The 14,752-nt window shown below is 45.1% G+C and overlaps 1 protein-coding gene across 2 annotated transcripts in view; it reads right to left on the bottom strand.

Annotated features, from left to right (window-relative positions):
- The window catches only part of GDPD3 (glycerophosphodiester phosphodiesterase domain containing 3), a 325,797-nt gene that overhangs the window by 139,322 nt on the left and 171,723 nt on the right, over positions 1–14,752 (bottom strand). For both annotated transcript variants that reach the window (XM_069652042.1, XM_069652043.1), the window contains exons 2-4: positions 8,334–8,376; positions 1,718–1,853; positions 324–369 (exon numbers count right to left, since the gene is read on the bottom strand). In XM_069652042.1, the coding sequence (XP_069508143.1) occupies positions 324–369; positions 1,718–1,853; positions 8,334–8,376 (225 nt within the window). The remainder of the gene's footprint in view (positions 1–323; positions 370–1,717; positions 1,854–8,333; positions 8,377–14,752) is intronic.

The raw sequence follows: 14,752 nt of genomic DNA on the forward strand, positions 1-14,752 counted from the left end.
AGACAAACAGTACAGGATGAGTCAAGGAGCGTGGTAGGAGATAAAGACACAAGGCACCTTTAGTCCAACAGCAGAAAGTGCCTAAACGGAGAAAAAACAGGATGGGAATACTATATGAAAGGGTAATGGTAGGGATACTTACATAAATAGAAAGGTATGCACAGAGAAGAGGGCATGGAGAACGGGAGATAATGATTAAGAAAAGTGTAAATAATGCAAAACAAAGGTAGTGGAAGTGACTCCACAGGTAACTTCTTCCATGTGATAAAGGCCTGCATCCTCCCACTCATGGCCCCAACGTGAATGCACAGTCATGTGATTACCTGAGAGAAAGGTGACTTCTAAGGACTTCTTGTAGAGAGGCAACTCCTGTAAAAAATGAACCGTGTTAGTGAAGTTAGTGTGTGCAATCAAATGTTACAGAGAGAGAGAGAGAGAGAGAGAGAGAGAGCGAGAGAGAGGGAGAGAGAGAGAGAGATGTAATTTATATAGCATTGCACTTAAGGACAAAAACTGTACTATACATGATGAATAATGATACTGAATACACAATAATTAAAAGTAACAATAATTATGAATAAGACGTAAAGTAACTAGGCTGGGACATGCACGAATGTCAAGTGGGAGAGCATTCCAATGTTTATTAACACTGGGAGGTTTGGGTACAGTAAGAATAAGTTGAGCTTCTGAGCAAAGAGGATGGGGGAAGGTAGGAAGAAACCAAAGAGCCAAGATACTGAGGGGGCAAGCCCATGAATGCATTTGAAAACAATGCAAAGGAAGTGCAAAAGAAGTTGAGAGTCGAAGGAAAGTTAGATAGACAGAAATGTGGGGTGAAGAGATGTGCGAGGAGAAAGACAGAAAAGAATATGCATAGCGGAATTACAAATAGAACAAAGGGGAGCAAGTGGGCAGACCAATCAGGAGGGCTGAACACTCATCAAGAGGAGAAATAACTTACAGAGGAGAAAGGAAGTGTAGCGGCATGAAAGGAGAGAAATGAGTGAGCTCTGCGAATATTGTACAGGTGAAAGCAACAGCCACGTGCCATATTGGAAAAAGGGTGGCAAAAACGGTTTGAGCAATTAACTATTCAATAATCGCTCAGTGCACATGGATACATCTACAAAAATGTAATCTGATAAGCATACATGGTATTTCATATACAAAATATTGTTTTCAATAAAAAAAATATTTGTATGTATACAAAAACATACCTATACCAAAAAAAATCATTAAATAACCAGCGTCACATGACACATACCAAAACTCCATTACCAAATAACACAAAAGTGAATCATCCTAAAATTAAACAATATAGTGTTACCAGCACCACTCTTCATGACAATAGAACATTGATGAGATTGCTCTTCTTAAATTGATATTTGTTTAATGTATTATGTTGTGATTGTATTTGTATGGCCATCATTCTTTATAGATTAATTTTATACGGGCGCAGATCATTTGGACAAGCTTATCAGAGCAAGCACATGAGCAATACTTGATTATCTGAAAAGATGGGTCTTGAGTTTATTTTTACTTTCCCTCTCTGCCCATGGACAATATGACAGACCAATGCCAACCAGTATTTTTATAGGGGATAACAGCCAGCCTTTATCTTCTTTGTAAATTGGCACACGATCTCAGATTACAAACCAACTGGTCAGTGTATCACTATTAAACAACTAGAAAAGACATGGCACATGGTCTCGCTCACCGAGTAGTTGAGGTCGTTGATGCTGACATCATGGCCCGTTTGTCGCAAGAGGTTAAGGTCGTGTGAGACCACAATATGTCCATCTTTAGTCCGGTGGCAGTCCAACTCCAAGAGGTCTGTCCGGTGTGTTACAGCACTAAAGTAGGAAAAGGGGAAACATAGTGAGACATAAAACAGATCAACAGTTAAACAAGTAGGATTTGGACTCTGACAAAATAAATTGCAACGCCTAAGTGGAGAGTCTAGTTTTCTTGGTCTTCCACCAACAGTCTTTTCAGCAGAAGAAGACCCATCACCTCTAGCCTATGATACACAAAACCTGAGGAATGCATTTGGTATCAGCCTCTCTCCCAGGAGACGAACGTTTAGAGAGTCCATGGCGCTCATTATAAGTTTTGCCGGTCCAGAAATAAGATTCTGCTTACAAGGTTACCAGCACCTTTTCTGGACCGGCAAACTACAAGTCTGCCGGTAGGGGCAGTGAGCTACCAGCAGGCCTAACCTGCTGGTGTTCAGGACCCTACTGGCAGAGTTTTCACTGAAGCACCGGCACAGTTACTAACGGTGCCGGTGCTTTAGTGTTCCCATTCCCGGTGGAATGGGACTTATCATTCCTCCGCCGCCCGTAATATCCTGGTATTACTGGGATATAAGGTGGCAGAAATGGTAAGCCAAGGTTGCTGGTAGGCCGCCGGTAGCACCAGTTTCTCATGTATTGCACCTGAACAAACTCGGGGAGTTGCCCTGAATTGCACTGGGAGTACGTCAGGGGTAGCCAGGTATTATGCTTGAATGAACTGCTAGGGTTGGCCATTCGTGGTACTTGTATTAATTGTGAAGGTTTAGCACATGCACACTATTTGTGAAGATTTGCCATGATCTCCACCTGAAAGAGATGGAAAGTATAGCCCATGCTCTATTAGTGGTAATTTGTGAAGGCTAACCTGCGTCGCTAACCATTTGTCGCAGCCGCAAGATCGACAGAGGATGACACTACTTGAACAAACAGTTGCATCTACAACAAGTTTCCATCAGAGTTTCTAGGTACGTATAAATGCACCACTCCGGTGGACACCAGCCGCAGGCATGGCTACCCACACACATCAGAACATTGTTTTACCAGCTGGAATTGAATCATTTTTGGGATACTCCTCTACAAATCACTTCCTTCTCAAAGTTTACTGAAGCTGTCAAGCATGAGTTAATGCTTCAGAGCAGGGAGATCATGGTGTGCTAAAAGTTTACACTTGGTACCCAATGCTGGATTAACTAGAAGGAATTTGGATATAAAACATATCTTGATAACATTTCCCCTAACTTTGCACATTTCTGTTTCGTTAAGTTCCGACTGGGAATTTCACCACTGTCCGACCACCAACTAGCTTGGGGACTGAGTAGGGTACGACATTCTTTCATCATCAGGCATTTCAAAGCCTGCAGTTTAAACGTGTTAAACAGTCCTTCAAATTTCTTGGGGGAGGAGGGTGGGAAAGGGCAGATAAGTGGTTGGGGGGGTTGGGTATAGTTAAAAATAGGTAAATAGGTGCAGGAGGGAGGGATTGGGGGACCCCCCCAAAAAAGAAATTCGATGAACTGTCAGACATGTTTAAGTTGCAGGCTTTCAAATGCCTGACGATGAAATTGCATAGAACCCTCGGTAGTACCGATGTCTGTCCCATCTGTTTGACCTCTAGGGAAGCTATTTTTCAATTGTATACATTTCCACTTGCGACATACCATGCAAAATTCTAGGTTTCGAGTGCCAAAAAAAGTTCTTCACACTTGTCAGATTTCTTATTAAGAGTTTGTCTTTTTAATCCATATATGAACTTTTTCTCTTTCATACATGAATTCTTTCTCTCATATAAATTCTTCCTCTCTACACGTGTTTCACCCGTTTTTGTCACAAGGGATCATCAGGAGAGATTTATAGCAATAGTGTATTCTTTGGGCCTTTTTTGCCTAATTTCATTCATTCAACTTTGTTTCTATGCACTCTCTTTGGGCACAACTCTAATATTCCTTTAGGTAGTTAACCTTCTGCTCAGTAGAGATCCGGTTGTCTCTCCCTCCAGGGAAGCTATGGTACATTTCCTTTTCATTTGTCCGATGTATAGCAGAGTGAGAGCATTTGTGCTAGATCAGCCAGATCAGTGGCACGCTGCCTCTATGTAAATCTACCAAATCCTATTTGTACAATATCTACATATCTGTATAGGACGTGGGCTATCATATCTAAACATCTTAAGGGCAACCACGTATAGTAATTCTACATAGACCCCTGATGATGTTAAAGAAACATCCTTACATACTAGCATTATCATATTATCCTCAGCAGGTCTAATCCCCTTAGTAGAATGAGTAGCTAGATTGGATTGGACGATACGGTACCCTGCATTTGCACTATTTATTTTGCTGAACATCTGTCCATCAAGGCTCTAACAATTACATTTTGTCATGATCCTGCAATGCTGAATTTGTCATGTAAAATTGAAAGTTTTTAACTTGTTTTAACCTACTATATGATGTTGTTGTAATGAACAATATTTTGTTTCATTTACAAACATTTGTGCACCGATATGGATTGTGATTTTTTAATTTTGTGTTTTACACTTTTATGGCTGTGTGTTTTACTGACTGAATGCCAATGCCATCACGAGCTGCTAAAGCCACCAAAAGCTGCCTTTGTCACTGGCACGTGCATAATAATCATGTTACTGGATCTGCACAGTAACAGACTAGCTGCTGGTATGTGGCTAGGCGCCGACCCCTTGTTTCTACACGAGGTGAAAGATGTGAGGTTTGATTCAAAAACATCTTCCACCTAGTGCAAGGCTTGGCGTGCCCCTCTAGCAGCATTATGATCAGGGATATTGCGCATGCATCGGAGCACAGGTTGGTCTTGGAGTCTGTGGCGCGACTTGTGCTTCTACAAGGGGGCTGGGCAGGGGTGGGGGATCCCTCAACAAGGGCTCGCATGGGCCCTCTCATTTTGTGTTACGCCACTGTGCACGGGCACTGAAGGTGCAGGCATAGGGTGGTCCTGGTAAGTGTAGTTCAGAGAACAGGAGAGCCAGAGGATCTACTGCAGGACTGTGTTGGTTCATTGGTTGCAAAAAAGAACAGAGGTATACTTAAACTAAAGATGGGCCTAATTAGGAATCTGCTTTTTTTGTGCAGAAGTGCCGCCGGCAGGAAATACCACCTCTTGCGGTGTTATTTCTGCAGATCTGTCCAGTTCAGAGATTACCACTGGCAGAGGGGTTGTCGCTGAAAATAACACCTGCATTATTCCAGCAATACCACCTCTACGATTGCAACTTTAAAAGGTATTGTTTTTTGTTTCAAGGTGGAAATGGGTAATGTAGAGAGGTGGTTAATTTCACTGCTGTACATTTTCTTAAGGGTCCTTTTATGCCAAGAGAGGGGGTGCATCTGAGATGCCCACCTTTCCACCCTCTTACCAGGGCCCAGTCTAAGAACTATTTACTGCATTGCAGGATAGTGCCTGCCTTTCCCTTCTGTCGAGTAAAACGATTTACACATATTTTTGTGGCCAATTTTGAATCGTCACCTTCGTCTCTGAGGCGGAAGGGAACATTTTGCTAAAGTCAAGGTAATGGGCCTCATTACAAGGTTAACGGTAAGCTTGCCGGTACTGTTGTTACCGGACCGGCAAACTACGAGGTATGCTCACGGATGCCTGTCAGCGCGGCAGGTCTGACCTGCCGGGCGGAACGGCACCCGCGAGCAGACCTACACGGTGGCACCGGCACCGTTATTAATGGTGTTGGTGCTACCAGCCTCCCCATTCCCATTGAGCCCTATCAATGGGAATGGGGAGTAATAATTACCGGTACCCGGCAATGGGCAATTATCTGGGGCGGGCGGGCCGGAATGCCCCGGTTATTGCACATTGCTGGTAAAAATTACTTGGGCGGCAGCCGTGCCGGTATTTACACGCCTCAGTCATAATGAGTCATAATGAGGCCCAATAGCTTCATAATATGGATGCGGTAATAACAGCCATATTTTGCACATACTGCCGAAATTACCGTTACAGCCTAAGGCATAATGACCCTCTATAGGCCTCATTCTGAGTGTGGCGGTCCAGAAACAAGGATGCCGGTAAGCTCAGCAGCACCCCTGTTTCTGGACCGCCACACTACAAGTCTGCCTGCAGAGACTGTTGCACCCGGCAGGGTCAGACCTGCCGGACGCAACAGGCCCTGCAGGCAGACTTTTCACAGAAGCACCAGCACCATTAGCAACCGTATCTGCCGCCTGACTTCCTGGTGCCACCGGGACATTACAAGTGCTAAAGAGCGGGAAGTCAGGCGGGGGATTCGGTAAGTGCCCATTCCTGTGAAGCCCCATAGGACTCCACGGGAATGGGGACTCAGAACCAGCACCATTGCTAATGGTTCCAGTGTTTCCGTGAAAGGTCTGCATGTAGGGGTTGTTGCACCCGGCAGGTCTGACCCTGCCGCGCGCAATGGTCCCTGCAGGCAGACTCATAGTGTGGCGGTCCGGAAACAAGGGTGCCAGTGAGCTTACTGGCACCTTTGATACAAGACCACCACACTTGGAATCCGGCCCCATGTGTGTGTTTATGAGAGAGAGAGAGAGAGAGAGAGAGAGAGAGAGAGAGAGAGAGAGAGAGACATGTGGCACAAGGAGGGCAATAAGTGACATGGGGCTAACTTCATGGATCGAATGGGGCAAGTCTGAGGGCATACCAAGAGTGGCTTGGGGCACAACTGTGGGTGGTAAGTGCCAAATGACAAAACTGAGCTGAGCAGGGCAATTCTGATATCAAACAAGAGCGACATGGGTCAAAACTGATGACAATGTGGCAGTTCTGGGGGAAACGAGAGTGATGTGGGGTCACAACTGGGGGTGCATTAATCACACGGTTGCACAACTGGGGCAATAGGGAGATCTGGGTAAAAGGAGAGTGACGTGGGGCACAAAAGGGGGCAATGTTTATATATTTACTGTTGATTGTATTGTTGACAACTACGAAACAGAGTTCATTTGTGGTACCAATGGGTGGCGATACTTGGGGTAATGGGGCAGTTCTGGGGCACACGAGAAATGTGAGACACAATGAGTGACATAGGGCAATGGGCAGTGGTAGACTGGGAACCAAAATAGCCCTTGGAAATAATATACAAAGTGGCCTGTAATTACATATTTTCAGCAAGACCAACCCTTTTCCTATGACAAAATTTGGAAATATCACACAAAAGAGACCCAGTGTGCAGAGGCCCACCGGGAAATCTCTAGAGTTCCCTGTAGGCCGTCCACCCATGGGACATTTCTGGGGCGCACCAGAAGACATGTACGAGTTGGCCGGTCTTGAAATAAAGTGCTGTAAAAACGTATACCGGCACCTTTCCGGACCGGCCAACTCCAAGTCTGCTGGTAGGGGCTCTGATCTACCAGCAAGCCTGACCTGCCGGTAGATGCCCCTACCGGCAGATAAATGCCTGAATCCCTGGCACCATTATGGTGCCAGCGGTTCAGGCAACCCCACCCCATGGAGTCCTAATGGACTCCATGGAATGGGGGAGTTACTGTCGTCTCCACCGCCTGTAATATCTTGGTAATACCGGGATATCAGGTGGCATAGACGGTACAGTAGTTTCCTGGTATCCAACCAGAATTAACGGCAGGATACCGGGAAACTCATAACAAGCCCAATGGCCTCAACTGAAGGCAAAAATAGGCATGGGTCAAGACTAGGAAAAGTGGGACAGTTCTGAAGCATACATGGTGCACATCAGGGTGCAATGCAGGGGTGTCGCTAGGCCTGCAAAAGATCCGGGGCTAAGCTAATGTTGGGACTGTCGGGACTCAGGGCTAGTTAGCCTTTTGGTTGTAGCCCCTGATCTTCTATCGGGGCTACAACCAAAAGTCCCGGGGCTATAGCCACCTCAGCCCCCCACTACCAACGCCTCTGGTGAGATGAGTTACAAGAGGCAGATGTGGGGCAAATGAGAAAGAGATGGGTCAAAACTGGGAAAATTGTAGGGGCATGGGGCAAATAGCAGGGCAGTGGGGTCTGATGCATGAAGTATTCAAATATTTAATGTATTCCCCCACTGAACCTTGGAACTCGATTCCCCTGTCACTCAGGCCCTTTCGCGGCAGACATCCCTTTCAGAAAGTATTAAAAAAACATGACTCTTCTCTGCCTGCTCTTTCTTCTCCTCTCCTTCTCTTCAGTGTCAGCGCCATGAGGCGCCATGAGGCACGTGCACAAAATCCATGAACATTATTAATAAAAAGAACAGAACACACTTTATTATTACTGTTATCATCAAGCACTTTAAGACAAATAATTTAGCACATACCTAGATAAAAGAACGACTTGTGAATCCTACGGATTTTTTACAAAGTCCACCCTGAAATTGACCTGTAAAACCATCTTGGGACATAGTTAAAAATAATCTTGGTGGGAGAATCTTCCCAAACTCCTCTAAGTAGAATAAGGATCGAATGCTATCCCACTGATGACATGAATTAGTAATGGAGGAAAATTCGAATGCACTGATGTGTTTTCGAGACTCCCTCCAAACAATCTGCCCAGAAGGTTCTATGTCAGACTTACTTTGTGAAGGCTTCCATCGTGTTCTCAATCTTCTCCCCTGCACCTGCACCACGTGGAGGGAAACAGATGTGAGTTATACATGAGAACTTGGCAGTATCCATCGAAAAAAGAATAGCACCACCTTATATCATGGTCATACAATAAGAGATGGTGTGCAGGATCTGATTCAAACCAAAATATGTTTGGTTTGTAATAACGGCTAACTGTGGATTCATGCCTTTTCATCAGTCCATTCCTCTTTCGGGTCATTTCCAACTTTGCAGAATCAAGTTTTGTTTATTTTCTTTTGAATTTCAATAGGGCTGTCTTCCTCGATAGCTCTTTCACTTGTTCATACCCCTTAGTAAATAAATCCCTTACCCAATTTGACCTTTGTGTCTTTATTTGTTTTATTGTTTTGCTTTGACATCACCCAAGTTGAATTTGCACTATAAAAAGTCCACCAAAAAAACAAAAAAAGGCCACTCAATGGGGCTCATTGCTAGTATTGCGGTGCAGTAAGTAATTGGCGATGATAGACGCACTGCCACTTTTACTGCACCGCCATAAAACAAGTGTACAGTAAAATGGAGGAGATACCTCTGGCACTTCGCTGGAGGTATTTCCTCCATATTAGCGCCAAAAACTGGAGAAATTGCCATGGAGGAATTACCAGCTGCGGTAAAGAGTGCACACTCAAAATAAAAGGACTTCCCTTCCACCAGGGTCTTGCATACTAAGGGCCTTTTAATGCTATAGTTTTGAGAAGGGGAGGGTTAATGGTTCCATGTGAATATGTCACTGTGGACATTTCGCCAGGTAGGTGACTTTTTTTTCTCCTGACCCCTTAAAATGATTCCCCCAAAAATTCTAGGTGGGGTGTAATTATATATTATTACTTCCAATCCTAGAATATTTCAGGAAAGTGTTGCATTTTCTGGAATGTGCACTTTTTGGGAAATGTCGACACCTGGTGGCCATTTCCACAGCTAATGAACTAATGGGGAACTCCAGGGTTAGAGAAAGCTAACCTGTTTTGCGTGGACGTCTGCACTAAAGAACAAACAATGGGAGTGGTTGCTCTTACACCCTTCTTTTCAGCAGAGTTTACACAATGGGAGGACAGGTTTTCTATGAGTGACTAACAATTCAATAATCACCCTGAACTCTCATGTACTATTTCCAGCAATTTATTTAAATCATTAGGTGAATTTTAAAAGAGTCGTATCAAGCAATTAATATGTGGTTATCTAACATAGTTAATACACTTATGTCATTGAGATTGACAGTTTTAGCTACACCTGAGACAGCAACCTGTACACATGAATAATACAAATGGCTGTTACCTAATCACTGCAAAATAACCAACACAGTGCAGTATATAAAACATAACAATTACATCACAACACTGTACTGACACACTGTAAACAAATGACTGGTGCAATAGGGAATTTTAAAGACACACTGGTTGTGAAAGTGAACAATATGCTAATGTTCTTATCAAGCCCAACATGTTTCTTTCCCATTATAGGCAAAAAATAGCTTGTTCAGGGGAAATTCTTCTTGAGCTCATTTGCAGAGTAGCTATGTCGCTGGGGTTACTACTCCATGATGAATCACGATTTAGGAATATGTATTCCTTCCATTATGGAGCTCTGCAGGAAAGGGGAGGGGAAGAGTGAACACAACACTTTAGTTGTTGTAATGTGGCTACTAAACTTTTTTCACCAGTAATCAAGTTGAACTATTGCTAATTATTAGCTAATTGAAGATACTCTGACACATTTATTTATTTATGTATTTATTTATTTATTTATTCGGAATTGTAAAGCGCACAGCAGCCCTGGGGCATCGTGGTGCTTGTTACATACATAGCTTGGTTACATATACATGATCATACATGAGAGTTACAGGCAGTGTGATATTTTACATATTTACAGAGATGGTTACATTTTACTGCGCAAGGAGTGAGATCTTAAGTTTCCTACGAAATGCAGGGAGTGAAATTTCTGCTCTGATGTCTGTAGGTAGTGCGTTCCAGGCTTTGGCCGCAATATAGGGGAAGCCTAAGCCACCGGCATTGGCTCTATTGACACGTGGGATGTAGAGTTGGTTTGTGTATTGTGTCCTGGTGGGACGTGTAGATGAGGATTTGGAGATGGTCTCAGATAGGTATGAGGGTGCGGAGAGGGTGAGGCATTTATGTGTCAGGGTGAGGATTTTGAATGCGATTCGATCTTTGACCGGGAGCCAGTGAGTGACTGTCTGGCCTGGGAGATATGTTCCCTTCTTGCGATGCTTAGGGCAGCGCGGAGGGCGTTGTTCTGTGTGACCTGAAGCCTCTGGAGGTTTTTAGCGGATGTGCCTGCCAGAAGGGCATTGCAATAGTCTAGTTTTGCTCCAATGGTTGCTCTAGCTATTGATAGGCAGTTGGGTTTGGCCAGGTATGTTTTTATGGCGTTTATTAGTTTGGTGGTATGTGCAGAGGCAGAGGTGATAAAGCTGACCTGCCTAGTCATGGTTAGTGAGGAGTCTAGGTATCCTCCCAGCGTCTTGACTGCTGTAGAGACAGGGATGGTGGAATTGTCGATGGTGAAGTTGGCATACAGTTTGTCAAACTTAGCTAAGGTGTTTTCTTGGCCTAGTATCATAATCTCTGTCTTGTCCCCATTGAGGCAGAGTCCATTTACCGCCATCCAGGCCTGGATAGTGGAGTAGATTGTGTGGAGTGCTTTGGCGTTGTCGTAGTATGATCCTGAGAGGGGTAGCAGTACTTGTGTGTCATCAGTGTAGTTTGTAAACGCGATACCAAGTGAGTCAAGCTTATCGAAGAGGGGCTTTGTAAACAGGTTGTATAATGTGGGTGCTGTGCAGGATCCCTGCGGGACTCCGCAGTGGATTGTGGTAGGTGTGGCGTTAGCTATATCCGAGAAGACTTTCATGGCTCTTCCTTCGAGGAAGGAGGTGACCCAGAGAGCTGCTTCTTTGGAAAAGTTGGCTGAGTGTGTGAGGTGTGATGTGAGAGTCTTGTGGTCAACCAGATAGAAGGTGGCTGGAAGATCTAGGAGGAACAGCAAGGCTGGCTTTCCTTTGTCCATGATTTGGGTGATCTGGTTCTTAAGGTCTACCAGAGCTGTTTCAGTGCTATGTCCTTTCCGGAATCCAGATTGCCTGGTCCCTAATATGGAGTGGGTTTCCAGGAAGTGTTGGATTTGGCAGTGGGCAGCTCTGTCCAGTATTTTCAGGAGGAAAGGCACTGTGGTTATTGGTCTGTAGTTGTTAGGTTGTAGAGGGTCTAAAGTCGTTTTTTTTAGTAGTGGGCGGGCCCAGTCCTCTTTGCGACTGGCTGGTACGATGCCTGATTTGAAAGATGCATTGATGAAGGCCGTGAAGAGCGGAGCGAAGCGGTCTGCACAGTCCTTAATGAGCTTGGGTGGGCATATATCCCCTTTGCAGGGAGAAGGTTTGAGGTTTTTGAGGAGGTTTAGAACTTCTTGTTCAGTGATGTCCCTGAAAGAGAACTCCGGTTTGGTAGAGTTGGTAGAGTCATGAGTTGGGTGGGTTGGTTTAGTCCCCGTCTGTGGGGGTAGGGCTTTGCAATGGTCCTTAATTTTCTTTTGGAGGAAGTCAATTTTGAGTAACATGGCCGATTGGATGCTTGCACACCAAGCTTCATCTTTGACTATTTCATCGGGGGAGATGGGTGGGGAGATGAGCTCATTGAATATGGAGAAGATCTCTCTGGAGTGCGATTTCGCATTGGAGATGCCTGTGTTGAAGGTGTTAGCTTTGGCTGAGGTGATGGCCGCTTTGTATTTGTGGGAGATGAGGTTGAACTCGTTTTTAGCGATGACACTAGGGTTGGTTTGCCAATTTTTCAGTGCTGCTCTTTTGCATGTGCGCAGTGACTGAAGTTCTTCAGTGAACCAGGAATTGGTGTGTAGCGATTTCTTATCTTTTTTGGATTCGAGAGGTGCTATCTCATTTATCGCTTTGGTGATAATGTCCTTATAGATGTTAGCGAGGGTGTTTGGGTCGTTGGCGAAGGGGGGGGCAAGTTCAGGGATGTTGAGGTAAGGGCGCAGGTTGCCCTCATTGAGATTTTTGGAGCTTCTCACTTGTGCTGCGGAAGCAGGGGTGAGAGTTTTGGCGTTTTAAGTGATGGTTATAGTGAATTTGATACAGTTATGATCGGTCCATGACAGGATGGTATTGGAGGTGATGGTAGAGAGGCAGTTATGGTCCGCGATCCAATCTAGGATGCGGCCTTTGGAGTGATTGGGGCTTAATACTTTTTGGGTGAATCCTAAGTCATTAAGTTCCTTGGAGAAGGTATCAGCGTTTTTGTCTTTTTTATCATTAAATCCTAAGTTGAGGTCTCCTAACAGGAGGGTCTTGGTGGAGCTTTTGATGTTATTACTGAGTAGGTGGGTGAGGTGTTCCTGGAAGTCTATGGGGAGGCCAGGGGGGCGGTAAATTACGTGGATGTTGATGGTGCTGTTGGGTGACAGTGTAGGTTTAGCAGATAGGAGGTCAGAGTTGCTGGTCCATGGGTGACTAATGAGTCGAAGGTGGAGGCTTTCTTTGTAGATGAGGGCTACTCCGCCTCCCACTCGGGCTAGTCTATCTTGTCTAAGGATGGTGAAGCCTGGTGGTAGTGCAAGTGCAACGGCAGGGTCCGAGGCTTCATGGAGCCAGGTTTCTGTTAGGGCTAGTAGGTCAATGTTGTTGTTGGTTATAAGGTCGTAAATCTCAGTTGCATGGGCTGGGAGGGAGCGTGCATTGATGAGCGCACATTTGATTTGTGGTGTATGAGATTTTTTTGTGGTGGTGTCAGTGAAGTCTGGTGATGCATGCATAGTGGCAGTGATGGGTCTATTGTGGTTAGTGGGTGATTGTTTGCATGTGTTCCGGTGTTCAGGGCGAGGGGTGTGTTTATGGGTGGTGCGGGAGCCTAGTCTATTGTTTCTAATTGCTGTGGAGATGGGTTGAGTGCTGAGTTCTGCAGTTAGCGTGTAAGCTCTGAGTCTTTCCAGTCTGCATATAGTTGTGATGCAAGGTGGTACAAGGCATGTGCCGGTTTTTGATGAGTCATACATGGACGTAAATTGAGTGGGAATGGAGGCAGGGCTGAGTGGTGTTTGTTTAGAGTGGGGGGTGCAGTGAGGAGTGAGAGAGCATAGAGTGTGATAAGAAGTGTGAGCAATGTGGTGGGATGGACGGAGAGTTTTATGGTGGCTATGGGCATCATTGTATGCAGGGTGGCCATAACACAACAGTAGGCTAAAACAGATTTCAGCAGCGCGGCCTAGAAGAGAGCAGTGGGTTAGATCAAAATATCAGCATTGAGCCATAGGAACAGCAGTAGACAGAGATGCACATAAATCGTGATTAGAGTAAGTATCATTGCATTGTGGAAGAAAAATTCAAGAGGACATAGGTGCGTGGCTGCGTAGGGCTTGTATGATAACAAATGTGCATGTAGCCGAGGTCAAGGTAAGCACAGGCGCCAATAAGATTCTAAATAAGAGAAAAGGTGCTAGTATCTGGACCGACTCTTATTGGTGACAGAGGGCCGGCATACACATGAGAGCTAATATGCAGGTCTGCAATGGTAACATTATATAACCATTATATCATAGCGGTGGTGGATCGGGTGTGCCATGCTGTCTGAATTCATGAGGGGCATGACTACATAGGTATTTACACAGAGTATCCACTGTTGTCTCGAGTCAGAGAGGGCGCATGTGGATGCCGCGGTAGTGTGCTAAAACAGTGTATGTGGCGATCATAGGGCTAGCGTCAGCAGCATGGGGCAGTGAAACAGCATGTGAGCATATTACTGTATTGACCAGGAATACAAAAAGCAGAAGTATTGTAGGAGCCTTGATCCCCTTAGCACAGGCAGCGATAGTTGGGGGCTTACATGGGCACGTAGTATGGGTAGTCTGTTGTGCCCCATGAATGGAGGGGTGAGAGGAAGTTCTTACCGGGTGGGTGCGAGCGTGTGGGGCCCAGTGCCCATCCAGCTCCAGACAGGCTCCTGACAGGCAGTAGCCTTAGTGCTCGTGCCTTCGTGGGAGTGCCGGCTTGAGCCTGCTGGCTCTCGATTGGTCCAAAAAAAAGGGCCTGGTAGCCAATGCGATTGGTGTTGAGGCTGATGGTGTGTTTCACCACAAGGAGGGTGGAGAAGAAATGGCAACTAAATAAATAAATAAATAAAACCATTTACGATGACATCCAAGAAGGCATATTGAAAGTAAGAACGTTTCATAAACCGACTGACAAAAACCCATTGCTGGCCTTTGATAGTTTTGATCCAAGACGCTTCCATGAGAATCTTCCAAATGGACAATATCTAAGACTAAAACAGAATAGTACCACTCTTGGAGAATTTGACAAAGAAGGCAAGCCACTATGTAAAAACCTACGAAAACGAG

This window comes from Ambystoma mexicanum, chromosome 3p, assembly GCF_040938575.1.
Source record: "Ambystoma mexicanum isolate Mex_15411 chromosome 3p, UKY_AmexF1_1, whole genome shotgun sequence".
Taxonomy (NCBI): Eukaryota; Metazoa; Chordata; class Amphibia; order Caudata; family Ambystomatidae; genus Ambystoma; species Ambystoma mexicanum.